This window comes from Aquila chrysaetos, chromosome 17 (assembly GCF_900496995.4).
Source record: "Aquila chrysaetos chrysaetos chromosome 17, bAquChr1.4, whole genome shotgun sequence".
Taxonomy (NCBI): Eukaryota; Metazoa; Chordata; class Aves; order Accipitriformes; family Accipitridae; genus Aquila; species Aquila chrysaetos.
Genome location: NC_044020.1, coordinates 10884946 through 10907439, shown reverse-complemented (window position 1 = coordinate 10907439; position 22494 = coordinate 10884946). Strand labels below are relative to the sequence as shown.

Genomic DNA, 22494 nt, shown 5'->3' with positions numbered 1-22494 from the left:
AGTGAGAGCATAAATAATTGGTAAAGGAACAAATGCTTCAATTTCTTTCATTGAAGCACAGTTCTACATTTTGAAGTATAAAAATATGATATATTACAAATATGGTGTATACTCTTTTATCTTGTGATCTGTTGATTTGTTAGATTTATATTGTATATTACATTCAGGAACAATGGTTGATATTTCACTGAAAACAATTCTGCCTGTATTTCTGTCTGGAAAATATAAGATGGGCACCTAACTGAGTATTGGCTATTAAATGAAATTTTTGGAAGAGAAACTTCAGATAGAAAGTTGTGAAATACTCTTGAATGTTGAAGTAACTGCATTTTGTCTCTGACAGAATGTATCAATATCTATAATGTTCCTGTCATTCATGAAAGGATAATACAAGTATTGTTTCCTGTATTCAGGTTCTAATTTCTGTTTCCTTTCGGCATTGTTCTTGAATCCCTGTGTTACCACACTTCAATCTCCCTAAGACACTTTCTCCATCAATCTCACATAAGCCTTTTACAATTTCAGTAGTCTTTCTGTTTTTCAAGCCCAGCTTTGATTGATAATAGTTGTTGCTGTCATCATCCTATAGAAGCAGTTGTTCTGCAACCGATCTGCTCAATTCTTTCTTGCAATCTGATTTTGTTGCAGTATTTCATCTATCTGGCTAAGACCTCACTAATATTCTTGTGTTGCCCTGCTTATCCAACACATACTTTTGTAGTAGTGTTCTTCTTAAATGCTTCTGTTACAATTTCTGCTCTGTAGTTCTAACCTTTTACCTTCTTCTATACATAAATTTTGTATTGACCGGGTATGCAATTGAATTTGCCTTGGTAGACTGCTCTTGAATCTAGTTCAGAAGCAGTGTGTGTGCAAACTGCTGTGAGTACAAAAATTAGGACTTTGAAGTTGAACATATGAGTTTATTGTATTATCATGTGTTACTTAAACTAGTTCTTTGCCAACATTTTCCTGAACAGGACATTGAAATTTTTGAAGAAACAAAGCATGTAAAACATGCTTATCCTTATTCAGTGGACAATCAATTATTAATTTCAAGAAAAATCAGATCTTTGTTTGTCCTGATTGCTTCAAATTCTGTTTCGCTATAAAGTGAATTCTGCCTCCTTCCTTTTGGGCTAATCATAGTTAACCCTGCTGGCCACAGAATCAAATCCTTTTAGATTACTGCGAAGATTTAAAGCTTAATGAGGCCTGTAGGGTATCTCTGCTGAGCCAAACTGTGTAGCTTTGATCTTGTTTTTTTAAAGGCTCTAGTTTTGATTATGGAGTGTGTTGCAAAAAGTTTTGCAAAAGTTTTCATACTGAGAATTTACTTTCGACCAGGTAATCAGAGTAGTTTTATCCAAATAATTGAGGTTTTCATAGGATCATATAGCATGACTACATGACACTGCATGAGTTGAAATTACTAGTGTTTGTCTCTAAAATGTAAGTCATCTGTAAAATATGAATCTTGCATATGTGTTGATACAGAGTAATACATAATTGAGGTCTTGCTGGATTGTTTTTAAAGGAACAAAGGCGTAACAGGTTAGCCCGGGAATTGCTTTCTACTGGGCCACGAGACAAGGTAAATAAATGTTGATTTTTATTTATTTATTCATTTAAAGTTGATCAATTCTAATTATTGGAAACTTTGATGTGCTGCCCTAGTAACAGTCCTGGGACCTTCCAGGTATTGATTTTTTTTTCTTTCAATTTCATAAGATAGAAGTGGAATGTTATTTTCTTCTTCCAAAGATGCAATTTTTGGCAGGTTTTAAATCTGGGATTTCTGAAGACTTGCCTATAAATTTACATTAATATTACCCTTATTACTTGAATGTCATCTGAGGTAAGGGTTAAAATACCTGCAGATGTTAAAGATGGAGTCAGAACTTTCAGCCATAAATTTAAGCATGCGACACACTGATTTCAAAAGATACACAAGTGATTTAAAATATTCAGTGTGCCAACATAGTGACTTGGTGGTGAGTTTTTGTGGTGGGTTTTTTGGTTTGTTTGGGGTTTTTTTGTTGTTTTGGGTTTTGTTTTGTTTTGGTTTGGTTTGGTTTGTTTTTTTTTTGCAAGTGGCTTTTAAAACTGCAATTTATTGCAGTCTTGCTTTCTTTGGGAGAAGATGGTGGAGGTGATGTTTTCAGTTGATCATCATAATCCAGTCATGTATTTTGTCTCTGGAGCTTGCTTAGTTTTACCAGGTTTTGGGGATTAGTTCAATGACAATTAAGTACATGGGTGGAAGAACCAAGTGTCATGGAAAACATTGCCTGGCTGTAGAAATGAATGGTCTGACAGTCAGCTGGAATTTTAGACAGTTAGGTATTTAATACTATGTGACATATTTGGAATCCAAATATACAGAATACAGTTTAAGCTCCTCACAGATTGTAACAGGAGTTACTACAGCTGATAGAAATTGGTTCATTAAGTTTGTTAGCTTAAAAAGTGAGACAAAGTCCCAGAATGGATCTAGTATTACTGCCTTTAATCAGTAGAAGCCAGCTGATGGATGAACTGGGAATTTAAGATAGCTATCTAGAGATTGCTTTCAGTGCTCTTTGATCCTTCTTTTTATTGACTTGGTATTTATATCATCAGTGTAGGAGCTGAAATGAAATTGAAGGCCAGATAAGCCGAAAGTCTCTTAATTGTCTTGGAGATACTTTTTTTTTTTTTTTTAATTTTTTTCTGCTTATATTACTGTTCTGCTTGCGAATTCAAAATAATTTCTTCTCTGGATTTTTAAAGATACTAGTAGGTAAAAGTGTATGAAATTTGCTAGGTAAATTTGGTGGTCTTCAGTTGAATTTCATTTTATTTTATTTTATTTTTTTTTCCCCTCCCTGCATTTTTTACCTTCCTTAGTCTACTAAAGCTCCAGGTGCATTGACACCTGCCTCCCAGGAGACTGTTACTGCTGCTTCTGCTGAGGCTGATGGCAAGGTCTGTCTTGATTTTTCCTATAAGCACTGCATGCACATTTCTGTTGTGGTGCACCGCAGATAGTATGGAAAGCAGTTTGTATTTAGTGCTCTGTCACTGACGCAGTATGCCCTACAGAGTATAGACTACTTGGCATTACTGATACTAGTATGTGCAGTGGCAGGTAAAGATGTGCCATTAGGTGGCAAAGTCACTGCTTTCTGTTTGAACTTTTGGTTGCAATATATTGTGGTGCAAGTATGCAGCATAATTTGCCTCAAACTGTAGTCAGTAGATTGTTTGGTGCAACAGTATTGTAATCAAAAGTGTTCAGCATGGTTGTTAAACTGCATGTTTTTAATGTGTTGACAGTTAAAGAAGGAGGACAGAAGATAAGCTAAAAATGTGAGTTTCCTGCTTCCTGCAGGGAATCTTTATAGGCTGTGTTCAAACTGAACCTCCTTTTTGTTGTTTCACGTAATTGTTCAGTCCCTGATTTACTTATATTTGTGAAATGTGTTCTGCAGTGGTTTTTTACACTTTAGGTGTGCTGTCTCTCGTGTTAAAATAACAGCTCATTATTGTAAAGACTTTTTTGTTAATTGCCTTCACTTGGAGTCAGAAAAGATGGGTAGTCACAAGTTTGTGTATTGGTAGTACCAAGAGGAGTTAGGCTTTCAGCTTTTTGCATATGCACATTCAGCTTCTAGTGCAAAGCTGTCAGTCTGTCCTGAACAAAGTCAAAATCTAGTCAGGAGTAGAATTTTAACAATTATTTTCGTCAGAGTATTAGAGGTTCTGATATGCTGCAAATGTTAAAAAGAAATCAAGAGCTACTGTGAGGATACTGTTGTGACTTAAGAAATTGCAGGAAGCTGCCAAATTTGGTTTAATTTGTGTTTCCTACAAAACCTGTCCTTTATTAGGTGGTACATACCCAACACGTTTTCTTGTGAAAGAATGTAGCTCTGTTTCTGAAACTACTTTGGAGATAGAGCAGGTTCCATAGTAAAACTGGATGAGAGTGGCATAGGGGTTTTTTTGCATGTTGAATAGCTGACTTGCAATCAGAAATAATGTAGTGGAACTTTCCTCATCAATGGTTCTCTCTTATTAGCAGGGATTGATTTGAATTCTTACAGTGTATTTTTACAGCACCTCTGAACAGTTGTGCAATTTTAATAAAATTTCTGATGTGCACAGTTTAGCTGGGTTTCCTCCTAGTATGCAACTGTTAGTATTCTATTTGCTGTGCTTTGTTTCTCACTCTTTTTTTAGACTCAAGATCAGCCTGTGGTGTTTTAATCGTAAACACAACAAATAAATTTAGCTTATTTCCTCCTATATCTGAAACAAGACATAAGTAGTAGTAGTTCAGAGCATTGAATGACCTTGAATGTTTTTTTCATGAAAAGGTACAAAATAAAAATTACCACTGCTCCACATCAAAATAAACTGTTTGTGTTTGTTTTTCAATATGAATTTAACATGTGGTGGATACCATTTACTAATATTTCTTTTGTCCAGTGATTCCTAATGTTTAAGAGTTGGGTGTTATCCTTTTCTCAGGAGATCAGTGAGTCATTCTTTGTCTGGAACTTCCCAGAAACTCTGATCTTCACTTCCAGAGGATGGAGATTTTTGATTTCTCTTGTTTTGGTAAAAAAAAAGCCTTCTGTAAATTGAGGTCTGGCAGCACAAATATATTCATATCTGTGGTACCTGGAAACATAAATGTGCATATTTTTTTAGCTGTTATTGTAAGACAATTCAGTTTATATTTAAATAAAATACCAAAGAATTTAAATTCAAGCCTTCCAAGAGCTGTGGTAATCTTCAAAACACACTTTCAGAATGATCCTGATATTATAGGTTGTATTGCTCCAAGGATGTATGGTAAAAGTGGTAAAAGCGAAATGATTTAGGAAGACCATTCCATATTTCAGAAGTGATTTGTAGACCCTTAAAATGCTGGGGAGCTTCTCTATGTGAGGCATCTTCACACCATCATTAGGAAGAATACGAGTTTTAAAAGCTTTCATTTTACTGGTACTTTGTCAGCTGTAAGCAGCAAAGGGAGGACAAAGGTGGGGAATGTGAAGAATAGAATGAAGGGAATATACATATGAAAATCTAATTTTTAGTGAGTCTTACCTATAGCTCAGTAATAGTAGATTTGATCAGACACTACTTTGCAATGCCTAAGTTCTAACTCTCCAACGTTTCTTCATTGTGCTGTTTGTGCAGGCTGCTCCTGGAGCGGGAGATACGTCTCAGGAGCCTGGAACAGGCGTCTGGAGAGGAATGCTGAAACCTTCAAAAGTGGAAGAGGTATCAGCAGAGGAAAAATCCAAGCCACCTGCAGCTCTACCTGCTAGTCCTCAAAAAGGACATGCTGTAAACCTATTAGATGTGGTGAGTCATGAAAGACAAATACCTCCTCTTTGTAGTTCAGGCTCAGGAAAAACATCTGAATGTTGTAATTTTGATTACATCCAGATCTTGTAATTTTGCTACTAATGTAGGATATCTTTGTAAATAAACACCACTATAGGGACAGGGAGCTCTAGCCAGTCTCTTCTGCTTTCCTGCTTGCCCAATCTTTCATCCTTCCCCCCGCTCCAGTTTCAGCCTATGATTTGGGCTAACTGGCTTCCTTTCACAAATTCCTGTGCAAGTGCACTCCTTGTCTAGATAGCTCTTTGTAGAGAAGCAATCTCAGCTCATGTCTCAACTCAAATTCCTGCTTTTTTTTGCTGAAGTTGAATATTACAGGAAAAGAATCATTAAAAAAACACTTAAGTTAAAAATAGATTGGAGATCCTTTAAGTGTTTGGAGAGCTTAGTTCTTTTAGTGAGCTTTTAACAAAAAATTTAGTAGTGGTGCCCTCTGACCTTTGTTTCACAGATCTGGATTTTGACATGTCTCTAATTTTATTTCTGAAGACTTAGAGGTTTGTTGCACGACTGGTTACATCTATCAAACTATCAGACTAAAAGAGCAATAGTTTATTTTAGACTCCACAGTTTGAGTTTTATTTACTTACGCAAATGAGCAGAGTTGGTAAACTGCGATTTTTATTTTTTTACATAGCCTGTACCTGTTGCACGCAAACTTTCTGCCCGTGAGCAACGAGATTGTGAAGTGATTGAACGACTTATTAAATCTTACTTCCTTATTGTCAGGAAGAACATTCAGGACAGGTAAAACAAAACTTCCTAGAAATACTTAAGGCATACAAATGTTCTGGTATCTCAAGAGTCATGTATATAATCTTGTTATTTTATCATGTTCGTATGTTTGTAAGCAGAGAGAAAAAAATGATTTTTTTTCTTTTTAGAAGGGGCAGCAACAGTAAAACTTGACCCTTCACAGAATTAAGAAGCCTGAAGAAGCACTTGTTTTCTTTAATGGACTGAGTTCTGTATTATATTAAGTAAAAGGTTTAATTAATTATTTAGGAGATGCCTGCTTTTCTGGAGAATACTGCAATTCAGATGGACAATTTGCAGAAAATAACTGGAATAAACTCCAGGTGCTGTGTAGCCCTGACAGAACTTAGCTTTGCCGTCCTCCTGTTTCAAACAGGAAGGTGGAATAGGAACTACTGCAGCTAAGTTTTCTAGTACTTAGCTATAAGGATGGAAATAGCATAAAAGTAATGTTTCTGCTGTGTGCCACTATGGAAAATGCCTTTGAAGTTTTGCTTAAAAATTGTTATACTTTTTTTTTTTTTTTTTTTAAATGAAGAATGATGTAAAACTTAGCTTTTCTTAAGTCTTTGAGGAAAGACCTAACATATATATATATATATATATATATATATAAAAAATATGGGAAATTTGGGGGGAAATACAGGAGTTTGGAAACCAGAGTTTAGAGCAGATTAGTGAGGTCATAGAAGTTTTATTCTATCCAGTAAACTAATATTCTCCTCATTATAATTTTTAGTATTTCATGGCAAGGAATTGGTTTGTTTACCTTAATTTTACTGCAGTGTTAGTACTAGTAGTGTTACCTCCTTGTGTACTCTAAACAATCCCTTCACATTCTTTGCAGTAAATATGCATACCTAAGGAAAAAAATAAAATGTATCTCAAGTATTATAAATTTGATGTATTAGGACATCCTCACCTAATTCAGAAATATTTTTAGGTAATACCTTTCAAAGATGGTACTCATGTCCGTCCCATATCATACTTGCAGAACTAATTCAGGCTCTTACTTGGATGGTTTGGATGGTATCTGTACCCACACAGCTTTGAACCTGAGTTTTGGGTTGCTTTCACACTCAGCCAGGTGACTTCCAAAATATTCTAGGTTTCTTTCTTAACCTCTTCTTTGGTAGAACTTGCAATGTATTGGTTTGAAAGGAGGATGTAAATTGAATTACTTGAGTACTAATAGATCTATATGGTCTCATCATGATTTCCCAGAAGTCTTTCCACAACTGGCTAGTAAAGAATCATAACGCAGCAGAATGTAGCGGCAAAATTCCCAGCCAAACTTGGGAGTATGATTCCAAAAGTTCAGATGTGTTGATCTTGGGTCTGGCTGTTCAGACTTGCATGGTCCTTGTCAAGTTAATTCTGCGGTGACAATTGCAGCACTCTAAGCATGAGCAAAAACTCTTGATCTACCATGAAAATTATTTTGATTTAGGTGTAGGGCTATGGGCACGTTAGAAGAGTGATGTGGTCGCTACTTAATGAGTCAGTACTGATGATATGTCAACTCCCAGTCCACTCTAGTTGCAAAATACTGCTGCTAAGAATTACACCAACAAGGTTGCCTAAACTAGTATGTTTTATTTCTCAGTTGGGAACAACCGTCAGTATTTTTATTGTCAGTTACTGTTACTCTGAAATAACCTGATGTGCACTAATTCAATTTTTGATGCTGTGTTTATATCCCCAGATTTTGGTATGCATTAATATGATGATTTGATTTTGTCAATACTCATGTAAATATTTTCCCTCCCTTTTTCAGTAGAGTACTGCTACACATATCCTAAGTCCCAAAGACAATCAGGTTCAGCTAGATTCAATACTTGGAATTTTTTTCAGGACGCTCAGTGGCATGGAAATCAGAGCTAAGACAGTGGTTTCTTTCAGGTGTTTTTAGCCTGACAACAGAGCTGACTGAAAAATGTTGCTCTACAGATTCTGTAGTGTCTTTCTGATGGATTATTCTTGATTCTCACTGGTTGCTGCCTGTCCCCATTCCAGACACATACATTTTTCACACTTAAACTCCATCTGCAGTTTTAATTTGCTCTCACATTATGCTCTTTGATATCAGAGATAATGTGGCCCAGTGTTTGAACAGTGATCTTGTTTTCAGTTCATCTGCCAAGATCAGATATATGCATTCTTTCTTTGCCTCTTTCCTTTCTCATTCTCACATTAAGATTGATTTTAGGGTTAAATGGTTAGCTTTTTGTCATGCCTAGCACAGTGGAGACTTGGGTTGGTCTCTAGTGAGCAAAGTAATTTATTCTTTTTTTTACACTATATATATATATATATATATTCATGTATATCATATATTCATATATATCATGCAGCTATCCTATTTGGAAGAAATTCAACAGCTCTTAAATTGCACAAGATACTGCATTTATTTGAGAGAGAGTTTTTATTTATAATAGTGGTATATTCCTGGTAGTTTAAGCCAAGGCTGTGTGTAGCTGCTTACTTACACTGTGCGTTCTTCAATCTAGAGCAGAACTCGTTTTGAATAATTCTGAAGAAACAATCTTTATGTGCTTGCAGTGTGCCAAAGGCAGTGATGCATTTTCTGGTGAACCATGTGAAAGATACTCTTCAGAGTGAGCTGGTAGGCCAGCTGTATAAATCCTTGTTGTTGGATGACCTTCTGACAGAATCTGAGGACATGGCACAGCGCAGAAAAGAGGCAGCTGACATGCTAAAGGTATTAAAAAGATCAAGAGCTCATGGAAGTAGTTAATTAAATTGAAACCATATAAATGTGAGATTTTGTGAAGACTTGCCTTCCTTTTTTCTTTGCTGCTTTTTAAGAGTATGCCAGTGTATTACTCTCTCTGCTAGAGGAATTAAAAGCAATATGTGACCAGAAAGTATTATGTAGATTGAGTACTTGGGAAGAAGTGACTTAAACTATATTTTGGGCATAAAGCAGAAGCTCTAATCTGGTGTTATTTTCAGTTATACATTTGCTTTTAATAATTTGCTTTTATTTAACTTTATTTTATAGTGTTCAGCAGTTCTCTTTTGGGGGATTAAGCTTACAGTGTTTTAAGTGCTGTATGCTTCACACAGAGCCTGCTGGCCAATGGCTGGTGTATCTGGACAGTAACCCGTAATACGAACAGTGGCAATGTTGGGATTCACTTATGATGACCCCTGTGTACATCTGTATGACAGGGCGTTTGTGACATGTCCATGTTACAGAACTCTTCGTTTTTTTCATTGTTCAGTTACGTGGTGTATCAGTGTCTGCATCAGCTGCATCAGAAATATGCTGCTTTGGGTTAAACTGCATAGAAAGAGTCCCTTTGCCAGTTCAGCTCACTGAAGAAGTAGCAAGAGGTGCTTCTCCCTCACATGCAGTATGGTCAGACAGCACATGTTTGAGAGATTGGATACTCTGAGATACTGCTTGTCCAAGACCACCTGCAGCAAGTTTAAGCTTTGCTATTATATGATCAACATTTGAGTGAGGGGAACTGTCTGTTAACAGTCTTCTAAACTGTAAACTTCACAGGGCCAAACTCATAGCTCAGATTTCCCCAAATTGGGGTAATCCTTTAAATACTGTTAGTATTAGTTGGTATTCTGAGCTTTTAAATTTGCAAAGTTTAGCAGGCTTGACTGTAATGAATGCATCAGAATGCTAAAAGCGATATAAAATAGGTACAGTTTCCCTTTTTACTTTGAGGAAGGTTTAAAGCATTAAAACTGTGTGTGGTGAGTCAGCCCTTTTTGAGAATTTATTTATAAATACCAAATGTTAAGAGGCGTTATTTGGAACACTGAGTATGTAAAAGTTGTTCAAAACAATGACAATGAGCTCTTTTTGCTTCTAACTGGAAGTTCAGTTTTCAATTTTTAATTCTTACCTCTCTAGAGGAATGATTTAATGACACCTATGCTATGTTTTACCATTACCTTTTGCTTGGTAGTAGTATTTTCCACTTGCCTAATCTTTTGCAGATGGAAGGCTTCAGAGTTGTTAATGTTGTTGCAGGTAGTTAGCGCTCATTTCATAATGAAAATGACTAGCTTTAATTTGATTAACATGACACTTCCTAGACTGCTGCTATTCTCTTTGAGAAATCTCTTCAGAAAAACTAAGTAACTTTGGCTTTTCTGTCTTTCTGTGTGCAGGCCCTGCAGCGAGCCAGTCAGATCATTGCAGAGATTCGTGAGACACATCTTTGGTGAAGACTGTACCAGCCACGCTATTTATATGCATTGGAGGTTACATTGACTTGAAAATTGCTAGGCATGGTATACGGAGTAGAATTTTTATTTATGAACTCTTATCTGTGTACTGCAACTGTGTAAATCTGCTCATGTAAAGACAGTTGGTTTGATTTGCAAACAGAAAAATATGCTGTATTTTGCAAAATAAGTCGTATTTAATCCACATAATAAATGGCTCTAAATGTTTCCTTACCAGCTTTCTGGTGCAAATTAAAGCAGACCAAGTCTACTGTCTCAGTGACAGTCTCATTTGAACTTGGGGAAAAAACATTAAAGTTCCAGTGCCTGACTTGCTAAACAGGTTGCCTGTGGTTAAGATGGACGGTGTAGTCTTGTGGCATAGTTTTAAGCTGCTTTTACAACAGAAGTTTAAATACTGTGAAGAGAAGAGAGCACCGAGTATTTTCTTTCATGAATATATTGCATGCACTATGACAGATGGAGGTATCAATTTTATAGCACAGTAGAGGTGTCTACCGTATTACTATGTATGTGTGTCCCCATTTTTTTTTCCCCAAACATTAAAACTGCAGACAAAACTCTGAACTTCATTTAATGGAGTATCATGTAGGAAGAATTAGCCTGGAGCTTGCAAACGATAACAGCCTACTAAAACGTGGGTGCAAAGTTATTCATGTGCACTGGAGCTTGTGTATAAATGTTGGGGTTTATGATCAGGTACAAGAACACCTTCCCCTTCCTCCGCCCTGGGACCAAGCCCCTGGACCACCCGACAGTAGATTTGTCCTGGCAGACCTGAAAAATAAAAACGGATTTCAAAACTGTAACGGGATAATAAGTGTTTCTTTTAAAAACAGATTAAGTTGGCCAGGGAGAAGGGGATCCCCACAACTTCTTCCAAATTTTGGAATGTATGTCAGTATGAAAGAAAGTCTGTGGGATTGGAATATTTATACCAGAGATTACAGTTACTTTTGAGGAAATTGTACTGTGCTGTAAGTAGCTTCTTTTTTTTTTTTTTTTTTTTTTTTTTTTGAGGACAATCCTAAAATTAGGGAATTTTAGGTTGGAAATTAAGTTGATGAGTTATTTTCTTCTGTTTATAATTCATACAGATAAATATTGATCACACTAGCCTTTAAAAAGTAAAGATTTTAATTTTTATGAATAAAAATTTATTTAAACTCCAGCCAGCACACTTGCATGTACTTTTCAAGCAGATTCACTTTTTTGTATAAAGTAAAAATGTTTACTATGGTGTTGCTGATATTTTATCTTTAACACCACTTGCATGAAAAACAGGACACTGCTGTTAACATCCATGGCTTGCTTTTATGATATTGGGCTAATATAGTGAGGTTTTTATTACCATATTCAGTTCCTTCCCCATTTCATCAGTTAACAGAAATGGAATTCCTTTTGTAAGCTGCTAAAGATTGAAAATTTAAAAACTGTTAAGACCTCAGTTTACAAGAAGGTCTGTTTAAAAATGTGTTTTTTCTCATGGGAATCTTCAGTTTGGCACCAGTATAAGCACAAGGAATTAAGTCTGACATGCAACTTTTGGGTACTTTATGCATGATCTGAAATAACTTGTGCAGAACACACAAATATATTCTGTATTTTTAAACAGCCTAAAAGATCATGATGTACGCTCTACGTGTAATGAAAACAAAGGAAGTAATTTTAACTTCTTGCATTGTATCCGGGGACAGTAGTTCTCAGATTTAAGGAATGTGACTGTAGTGAAGCGCAAGCCACTTTTCAAATCAATTTTGGTGAACAGTGAAAGCTTCTACTAGTTTTGTCAAAAGCATTACATTTCTGTTTGGAATTCACCTGATGCCTCTCTCCCTTTTACTTTCAACCCCTAAAAAGTATGTTTTCAACAAGGTAGAGCCATCCATAAGTGAACCGCTATCTAAGCTTTAACTCTGAAAGTTCAGTCAACAGTCTCTTGTGAAGAAATATTCTGACTTGTAAAGTTTTCAAATGCTGCATAAAGCAAATGAATTCCATTTATTTAAGAAATTCCTGCAAGTGTTAACTGGCTCTGTAATATCACGTGAAATTTCCACAGTGTTAATTTGTTTTTTGAAATGTTATGATTTTTTCTTTTTAAGTTTCACAAAAATTTTCGATTTGGTAATGTTTGAGTGCCAAGAAATGAACTTGATTTGTAATCCTTAATGCAAGTCTTTAAACATCCATGCTGTAACAATCCTGTTATTAAATAAACAGATAATACACAAAGTTAATTATCCCAGAAATAAAGTTTTGAACTGACTTGTAGTTCAGGTGGCAGGACTTACATGGTCTTACAAGTTAATAGTACAACTACCTATATTTGTACAGACTTAGGTATGTTTGCACTTGCCCTTATGCAATTCTACATTGTTAGTTGCGTAAGTAATAGTGTAGACAGGCTGCTAGTGGCTATTAATGGTTTTTAAACAATCTGTTGTCTGGAATTGAACTAAAATACTTAAAATGCTACTGTTACTGCAACCATTAAAATAAATTACGGGGAAACTATGGAAAAAAGCCTAATGAAGGCTTTCAGCAACTGAAAAATTCCCAGATTAGACTGATGGTTTACAAATGTTTTCTAGTCAATCTTATTTAATTTAAACCTGAAATACTTTTGTCATCAATGCACAAATTTCAGCTAACTTAAAATAACTTGTGTTCCAGTGAAACACACAATCATGGGGGAGAAAAACCACTGTAGCTAAGTTTAGATTACTAAATGTTTGACATTAATATCTGACCTATGTGTGGTACTACTGTAAATAAAACATAGTATCCCTATGTGAACAGTTTGTCAATAAATTACTTGGGTTTTTTAGTAGTTGGTTTCAAATTTCACTTAGTGGAATAGATGGTTAAGGGGGATGTCTGTGTGCTTCAAACTGTATTCTGAAGTAAACATAACAAAACTTACATAAAACGTGCTTTTACTCTATGCTTTATGATGGAGGATTGAGTTTGAAAGATGCCAGATTGGATATTGCAAACTCAGGTCCCTGCTTTATGGAATATAGCAGGGGAAACAACATGCCAATCTGTTGTTCCCCTGTTGGTGACTTGAATTATCTTATCTTGAGTGTTTTGGGTTTTTTTTCCACAGTTGAAATCCTTTAGCGATGAGAGCGAGTGTGAGCTGGTATTTTCTGTAGATACTGAAGATCTCAAATGCATCTGCTTTTTAACTTGTTGCCAGTAAAACTGTGCTGAGGTGAGAGATAGATGATTAATACTTCAAAGTTTAAGAGAAAAACAGAGTAGACCACCTGAATATGGTTTTATGCCCAGTGACACTGTTTAAACTAGCAAAGGTGCTTTCATGCTCTTGAGAGCTCCCTTTTAGTTTACTTGCTGCATGCCCTTTCAGCCTTTACCTCTTCATTGCTAACTGCCACAATAATGTTAAATTCAAGCCCTCCAGATTTTGCTGTCCCTAGATACTGTCCAAATGTTTTTTTGTTTTGGGTTTTTTTTTAATGTCTGGCCCAAATAATTACTGTTCTTCTTGCACTTCTCCAAATCATACATTTGTAGACATGTTAAATACTTTAATATTCGTTACTACTTGTTTACATTTGAACAAGCTATGTCTCCAATTACCTGAACATACCTGTTTTGGGGTATATGAGAAATGAGACCAGGCTAAGAAAGAATACTTGATTTTATTTTTTTTTTGGTCATCCTTGATTCTTGGCCTAAGTGTTCAAATGCCCAGTTGTGATATCCTGTATGGTCATGAAAGTAGTGGTTTCCAAAGTGTTTCTTTGGAAAGAGTCAGGGAAGGGTGTGGATTGCTAGGAGTTGGTCAAAAAGAAGCATGGACTAAATTTCCTGGAGTTTATGATCTTATTAAAAACCTTGTATGCAAAGAATTTAATTTCCTTTTTATTTTGTATTTGTAAAAATAAATAAAATCCTTTTAATACTTGATCCAAGTGGCTAGTAATGGTTTAAAAAAAAAAATTTGAAATTTGTGGATATATGTGTATCTGCACCATTTGGAGTTGAAGGAAAAAAGGCAGGAGAGACTTAGTCTACTCCTAGGAGTTTATTTTCTGCAACCAGAAAGTAACTGTCAGATCTGATCTGTTAGCCTCAGAGAAATGTAACATGGGTGTGTACTGCTATATTTTTGTTCCTAGGTGCATGTTTCTGTATTGTTATAATGGTTCTGCCATTTAAGAAATGAGACGGCTCTATTATTAAGTGGATGAATGCAACATTCCCTTCCCTTCTTCTAGCCTTTTCATGTCAAAGTTGTGATTTTTCTCCTCCATATGCTTTCTTTAGGATAGTGCTGATCATTACTGCAGCTTAAGGCAAAGTAACAAGCAACAAATTGGTCCTGAGAGCTAACAGGGTAGGTAGAGCTTTTTTTTAAGGTAGGAATGACTCAACTACTTTTTCTTTATAGAGCAGAGATTAGGTTAGAGAGATCTCATTATCAGGCAGATAAGTGGGATCTAGAAACTGATATTAAGAACTCCATGTGGTGAGGTACTGAAAGTGCTACCATATTACAGTTTAATAATCTGAAGAAACTGTGATGTATAAGCAGAAAGCCACTATAGTTTATCACTATTGAAATCTTGATTGACAGTGCAAATAAAGCCAATGTCAAGTTGATCATGTCAATTTGATCAACATCAAGTAAAAAAAAAAACCAAACAAAAACAACCCACCTAAAAAAACTAACAGAAACTCCACACCCAACTGTAGAATATCTGGATTCCTGAGACTGACTTCTTAGAACTTCCCCATTCTTCTCATAGGCTGGGTGGTTTTAAACCAGCTGAAATGCCATGACTTACTCTAACAACATCAGAGATGGTGATGAGTTCCCACATTCAGGTAGCTAAGATTAAAGCCTTTCCCCTTGTGGCTGCAAAACTGTATTGTAGGAGTTTCATGGACTAGGAAATGATTCTCTTTGGCCTAAGTGTGAGGGTTACCCTAAACCTCAAAAACAACACTACAGCCAAGGCCCAAAGCAATCAATCACCTCATAAATCAGACTGAGGGCTTCACATGTGTTTGCACTGGGGCAGGGAGGGTCCCATAATAAAAAAGGTCTGAGCCAGCCAGCTACATTACTGTGTTCTAAGTTAATTAACCAGTTCTAAGTAATTAAAATACAGGCTTGTATGACAAATAATCTTGGTAACATGTGGGTTGTGGTGGTGTTGCTATTCTACCAACTCTCAAAGTACATTCTTACTTTCATGCTGTCTTTACAAGAAAATGAGGACGCTGTGATCCCAAGTGTTGGCTATGCCATAAGCAGTAGGATCACTTTCTGCTCTTTTATGAAGTGCAGCTTTTGCATGTCAGACTTTTTAAATTGCAAAAGCCTATAGCTTCCCTCACGTTTCCTGGTCCAGATAACCTTGTGGTGCTGTTCACCCACAATCCCTAGGCATCCAAAATTAAAAAAGCTTTCATGTACATGCTTCAATTCTTCTGATATGCAACTGACAGCAGACAGTACAGCAACTGACTGTATAGAGCCCACAGAACTAGTGCCAGGATATACCTTCAACAAAGATTCTAGATAGTACAGATGCATCCATGTAATTCACAAGACTAAGTGGAATGAGTGTCACCCACATTGTAAGTCACACTAAGTACACAGAAGACATAAAAGGGATTTATCAATCATCAGGGTGATTTAACCTTTGAAAGGCTCTATATTCTTATATTTCAAAAAGTGAATTTGCTATTTATTACCACATTAAGGCTGGAAAGCATTTTTGCAGTGTGCCCCCATACATAACCAATAAGAAGCTTACATATTACAGCTTGATCATGGTACTCATTTATTGTGAATCTTCTACAGCTTCCTTCAAAGCAAACCTGTTCAGAAAAAAAAAAAGGTTGATCGTAGGTTGGTTGTCCTTACCCAATTATGCAGGTTTTACTGTTAGAATGAAGTCAAACTGACAGCAGCACACATCCTCTGTAAGAAGTACTGGTTTCAGGTATGCTTTTGCTCATCTTGCTGTGGGTTATGTTGTAGAGTACCTGGCCACTGTTCTCCTCCTACAACACAGAAGGTTGTTAAAGGAAGGGAAAAGCATCTCCATCTTTGGACTCTGAAATCAATCTTTTCATCTTCTTGTGCACATCCTCTTATGGTGCTTTGAATAAGGCAGAGTATCTAAAAATCTCTGCAGTGGTATAACTTAGCTGCCTTTATTTGAACTCTGTTAGTGTATTTTGAGAACGAACTACGGTAGTGGGCAGTCCGTGAGCTGTGTAGTCACACACAGTATAGAAACATCTTCAAGTACATCTTCAAGCAACAGAGTCAAAACGATATATCATTTCAGGGAGAAGTTCTGTTGTCACAACTGCAGCCATTTTATAATGTAGTAATTTTTCTTTCCAATCCTAAGCAATGATACTCCATTCTTGAGAATGTGCTGTCCGAGAACAAGAACAGTCTCAGGATTAGTTACTCGAATCCCATTTACTGAAACTCCACCATCTGCAATTTTCTGGTACCTTAAAAAAAAAACAAAACCAACAATTGGTAATTGCAAGAAGCAGCTATTTATTGCTGTTAAGTATTGAAAGTTCAGTGAGGGGTTTTTTGGTTGGATCCATAAATGAATAAATTTTAATTCTCTTGCACTTTACTTTCAGTCCAGGTCAAGAGTGACTGAAATTAACCTTAGCTCTACCACTCCAATTCTTTCTGAGAGGTATGAGGAAACTTAGGCTGTTGCCTTCAACTGTCCCTTCATCAGGTGTAGATTTCACAGCTAAGGTACGTAAGACTGCGTTACCCTACACTTTCACTTCAAAATGGAATGAGGATGCCTGCTCCCCTCTTCTTTAATGCTGGTATGTAGATCACTAGCCTGTTTCTACTTGATTTGGCTGTCCTAATTGTTTAACTTCTGAAAGCATACCACTACAACCTGCTTATGTTGAGGTACTACCAAAGAGCACAGGTGATAACATACCCACTAGGTCCATCTGGAATGGCATTTGCTTTGCGACACAAGTCAAGAATGTTCATTCCAGGTTCAAGCATCAATTCAGCTGAAGGAGCTTGTCTAAAAAGTTCCTGTAACTCTTGGTCACACATAGCTTCCAGTGCCTCCAGGCTGCTGTGATAAAGGGCCTTAGTACACCTGTGAGAACAAAGATCATTCAAAACACAGTGCTAGTCTCATCTTCACACAAAGTGCTACTCTAACTAATCAGATCCCCCCCACCCCCAAACTTCTTCTGAGGGTCCACACAGTAATGGAAGTACTTAAAGTACACCCCATTTTTTTTTTTTATCATAACCCACTGCATTTTTTTTTTTTATACTGTTAATGTATTTTTAAGTCTACAGAATTACTACAGTCTTCTCTTTTAACAGCTGAGCAACAACTAACTACATGAAAATAGTCCCTGAAAAGCTATGGATAATTACCATTGAATAAATCTGAAAGAAAACTGCTCAACAAATCAAACTTCACCTCTTAGCCGATTCTAGCCCCTCTCTACCATGAACAAGCTTGGTTACTTCTGCAGCAAGTCGTTTCTGAGGGCCCCATTTTTCAGGTTCTTTAGCATGCATTTCCATGATGTGGTCAATCTCCTCAAGAGGAAGGAAGGTGAAGAGTTTCAGGTACCTACCAGCAAAGAAAAAATGGTTTTGTCTATACAGTCATCATTACAGACTTCCTGCCTTTGTCATTCAAACTTCATTAACTACACTAAAATGATTCTTAATCGATTTAAGAAATCCATATTACAGATATTCTGTCCTTTCAAACAACAATTTGGTTTTGCCCACATGCTTCAGCTTACCAGGATAACTCACGTTTTATTTAATATTCCACTTAGGGTAATGTCTTCAGACATAAGATAGTGTCAAATGCTCTTTTAAAGCTTGCATTGCAATCAACAACTCGGTTTTCTCTTGAAACATTTACTTTACAGGATTTATTGCAATTGTGTATCAACTAACAATGTTTTATATTACATTCTTTGTAGTTGCACAACATGCTAATGCAAAATACCACTGCCATTCTGTGGTGATCACGAGACAGAAGTATGCTATGTACTGATGAGTACCTCAACAGAAAGATTATTTAGGCTAATCAAGAATTTAAAGGTGCGTATCTAAGCATAGTCGCATTTTAATGGGCTTGCAGTAGTATGAAATGCAGTGCATTAAAAAAGGTACTTTTACTGTTACCAAGTCTGAAGGCATGAAACATTTTAATGCTAAGTACCCACATACCCTTCTTACAGTCTGAAAAGTCTGGATGCAGAACCTAAATTTGAAATATCGGGGCATAAACCTTTAACTGAGTTATGAGACAGGTTACAATACGAAAGGGAAATACCTGTCTGAGGTTTATCAAGATTCACATTTGACAGCGATATTGGAGCTTAAAGAAAAGCAGATTGAGAAGAGAACATATAGCAACTTACTAAAATTAACATAATGCCCTGAATAAAGCTATCATCGGCTATTTGTTTTCAGCCATGTAACTGGCACACCAGCATGGAGGCTAGCCGTCAATGAAGGCAACCTGTCAAATGGTATTTCTCATATTTCGTGTTCTTAAATATTTTTACACTTGTAAGAATATGAGTTATGTGTGGTTGACATGGATTCAGAGATAGCACAATGAATCCAAGACCACGTTTTGCTCGTTGCAATTGCTCTACCCCAAGTAATGATTGCTCAGAATCGTGTCTTTGTACGTGCTAGAACTTTAAGTAGTAGTTGGGCAGTGTTACCTGTCTCCTAGGCATGTTTTTATCTAGACCAGTGGTCTCCAGAGTGGGGTGCCAGCACCCCAGGAGGTACGCAAGATGATCCACTGGGGTGCCAGAAGAAAATTTCAGAACTTCAGTAGTACATTTATATAATCTATAAATAAATATACAAGTATTGGGAGTGCATGCTCAAAATTTTTTTTTTTACTGGTAGGGACACATGATCAAAAAAATTTGAAGACCGCTAATCTAGACAGTTAATACAATCATAAATAGGAAATTCCTGGCTTTTTCCTAACAGGGCACTATTTCAATTTGCTTAGGGATATGCAGTTTTTAATGTGATGCAGTTCTAGAAGCTGAACTTTACGTGTTTGTTTATAACCAGTTAAGTAGCTTCTTGCAATTAGAATGTGGTGTTTCTGGATACCTCCTACTAGGTAAAAACTTGTAATAATTGGTATCTATTAAACTGCAGTTGCTTATTATATTTCATTCAATACTGTGATGTTACAGTACTGAAACTAACATAGCTCATAAGATAAAGTCACCCCACTGGCAGAACAAAATGCGTTGTGCTTTACTTCTTCGTTCATCCACATTCTAATTTTATGATGCGTATGCCAGCATATGGAGACAGGTTCCACTATCCTGTATACTTATGAACCAGTCATGCCTGTTTCTTTAATGACCGTACAGTTATAATTAACCTATACTTCTGCAAGGAACTCGCGTTGCACACGGAACAGTTACAGAGAACAGTTAGGATCAGGTTTTATAAACAATGACAAAAAGCAAGATGAAGAAAAAGTACTTACTTTTCAACTATATTATCTTGTTGCCTGACAAAAAACTGATATAGCTCAAATGGAGAAGTCTTATCTCTGTTTAGCCAAACTGCATTGCCTGCTGTCTTTCCCAGTTTATCTCCAGTAGTACTGGTAATAAGAGGTACAGTAATTCCAAACACATCTGTTCCTGTCATCCTGAGAAAGAGAAGAGTCACTGAGTGTTAAAAAAAAAAAAAAAAAATCACTTCTTGGTAAAATTGACAAAAATATAAGCATTCTGTAAGATTCTATCCTTGATATAAAGCAGTTAAATAAGACAGGGGGGCGAGGGGCAAAAGATGCCAGAACACTGTTTTGCGAAGAGTGCTTTAGGGAAAAAAAAAACCTACCCCACCTTGAACTTAAAAAGTTTAAGTTCTTTTGTGTGTAACAAAGAAGTTTACACACTTTGAATAAGCAGTTTCATGAGCAACAGCACTAGCAAACGCAGGTGTCCTGTACGTTTTGCGTTCCGCTCTGGGCGCTAACTGAAGCTGCTGGTGTGGCTGGGACGCTCGTAAGCAAGGCTTTTCTTCTGTGCTGATGCTCTCACGTCTCCCAACAGTCAAGCGCGTAACATGAAGCAGCAGCATTGCCACGTGCTCCCCGACCAGGTGCTTGTACGCTTCTGCGAATTTTCCAAGACTCGCGCCAAGTCTGGCGGGTAAGCGAATGCTCATCGTCATCAGGCTTACTTCGGAGAGAAGAAACGGGACCACCTTCACCAGCAGCGCACCACGGCTGCCCCTGCTTCGGTGTGACGACGCCGGCAGGAGACTGGTGGCGATTTCGCCCCGCGTTTCGGGACATTTTTGGCTCTTGGATTCGCTAATGCGAGAGCCCATCCTTTCCGTTAAAAATCCACCGGCGTTTCGCGGAAACGGCTTAAAACCGCGGCCAGAAGGTACGCGTGTGCCGGGCCCACGGCCTCGTCCTCTTCTCAAACCCCGCAGTCCTGCGCGACGCCAGCTCTCCGGGGGAGCGACCGCTGCTCCCGCTGCTCGGGGGACCCTGGCCGGGCCGAGGAGAGCCGGCGCCCCCCGCCCCCGGGCCGCAGCCCCGCCCGCCCTCCCCCGGCCCGGTCCGCGGCCCCCGCCGCCGGCGCCCACCTGGTGACGAGCTCGTAGCCGGACATGATGTTGCCCATCTGGTCGGCGCCCCCCAGCTGGATGCGGCAGCCGTGGTGCCGGTGCAGGTGGAGGAAGTCGTAGGCCTGCAGCGCCGGGTAGAGGAACTCGGCCAGGCTCATGCCCTCGGGGCTGCGCAGCCGCGCCTGGCAGCTCTGCCGGCTGAGCAGCGCGCCCATGCGGAGCCGGCCGCCGGCCCCGCCGAGGAAGCCGAGCAGCGGCTGCCGGCCCAGCCAGCGGGCGTTGTCGAGCAGCTCGGCCCGCCCCAGCCGCCCGCCGCCGCCCGCCCCGAAGAGCTCCCGGTGGTTCTCGAAGAGCCGGCCCAGCCCGGCGCGCAGCGCCCGCGCCTGCGCCCGCACCCGCTCCGCCGGCGGCGGCGGCTCCCGCGCGCGCTGCCGGCCGCTGGGGTCCCCCAGGCGCGCCGTGGCCCCGCCCACCACGGCGACGACGTTGTGGCCGGCGCGCTGGAAGTGGAGCAGCGCCATGACGGGCAGCAGGTGCCCGACGTGCAGCGAGTCGGCCGTGGGGTCGAAGCCGCAGTAGGCGGTGAGGGGCGGGCGGCCCGGCTCCAGCAGCCCCGGCAGCTGCTCCTCCGCGCTCTGCGCCGGGAACACCTCCTGGAAGAGGCCGCGCTCGCACAGCGCCGCCAGCAGCCCCCCGGCGCCCCGCGCCCGCCGCGGCTGCTCGTGGGCTCGCCGCCGCAGCGGGGACAGCGGCGGCGCGGAGGGGGGGGCCCGGCGCAGGCCGCCCCACAGCCCCGCCGCCCCGCGGCCGCGCCGCCCCAGCGCGGGCGCCGCCATCTTGCCCCGGGGACGCTGGGAGCGCGGCGGGGCGGGGCTCCCCGCGCCTCCGCCCGTCGTCCCCCCGCGGGCCGGGCCGGGCCGGGCCGAGGCGGCCCCGGGCGGCGGCGGGAGCGGGGCGGGCCTGCCGCGGGGCGGCCGCGGCCCTTCGCGGTGGGAAGGAAGAGCCGCGCGGAAACGGGAGGAGGCGTCGGCTCCTCCTTCGGTTGTTTCACAAGCCGCCAACCCGAAATAAATAACGGGGATGGCAGGCTGCTTTCAGGCTCCAATAGCGTGCGTTGGAAACCGGGCCTTCGGCTTCCAGTTGGGCGTCTGGCAGAAGCCGCGCCGGGTGCCTAAATGAGGAACTTCGCGGCTTTAGCACCTACAAACTCCAGAATTTGTAAACTTTAAAAGCCTGAGCCTGTTTAAGACGCTGCCGTGGTGGGACTTAATAGGAATGTGGATTCGCTGTCTTCACGTGTATTTTACTTGCCCGTGAACTTCCTCGTTCTCCCCAGTTGTGGCGTGTGTTGAAGTAAATCGCTTCTGTGGGCATGGCAGCAGGGCGAGAGGGCTTGCACCGGTCACCTGCCACTCTGAGGAGCTACCAGTCCAAGAAAA

General features: G+C 39.5%; 2 protein-coding genes and 1 long non-coding RNA gene across 11 annotated transcripts in view; 1 reads left to right on the top strand and 2 right to left on the bottom strand.

Moving 5' to 3' along the window:
- DNM1L (dynamin 1 like) overlaps positions 1 to 14334 on the top strand; it is a 42282-nt gene extending 27948 nt beyond the window's left edge. For 5 of the 9 annotated variants that reach the window (XM_030040191.2, XM_030040192.1, XM_030040196.1 and 2 more), the window contains 6 exons: positions 1538 to 1594; positions 2890 to 2967; positions 5194 to 5361; positions 6041 to 6150; positions 8722 to 8881; positions 10318 to 14334. In XM_030040191.2, coding sequence (XP_029896051.1) covers positions 1538 to 1594; positions 2890 to 2967; positions 5194 to 5361; positions 6041 to 6150; positions 8722 to 8881; positions 10318 to 10374 — 630 coding nt within the window. In that variant the 3' untranslated portion in view covers positions 10375 to 14334. Of the gene's footprint in view, positions 1 to 1537; positions 1595 to 2889; positions 2968 to 3318; positions 4470 to 5193; positions 5362 to 6040; positions 6151 to 6287; positions 6377 to 6517; positions 6606 to 8721; positions 8882 to 10317 lie in introns of those variants that run through there. The other 4 variants (XM_030040193.2, XM_030040194.1, XR_005934190.1 and 1 more) reach the window with 3 other exon arrangements.
- Positions 4591 to 5194, bottom strand: LOC121233886. Its single transcript, XR_005934191.1, has 2 exons — positions 5101 to 5194; positions 4591 to 4668 (listed from the first exon to the last, which is right to left on the bottom strand). It is a non-coding gene; the product is annotated as an uncharacterized LOC121233886 (long non-coding RNA).
- A 1862-nt stretch (positions 14335 to 16196) lies between the features above and the next one.
- YARS2 (tyrosyl-tRNA synthetase 2) lies at positions 16197 to 21906 on the bottom strand. Its single transcript, XM_030040197.2, has 5 exons — positions 21074 to 21906; positions 19953 to 20120; positions 17880 to 18035; positions 17373 to 17543; positions 16197 to 16908 (listed from the first exon to the last, which is right to left on the bottom strand). The coding sequence occupies exons 1-5, from the start codon at positions 21889 to 21891 to the stop codon at positions 16749 to 16751; spliced, it is 1473 nt and encodes a 490-aa protein (XP_029896057.1). The 5' UTR covers positions 21892 to 21906; the 3' UTR covers positions 16197 to 16748.
- Positions 21907 to 22494: the final 588 nt, after the last annotated feature.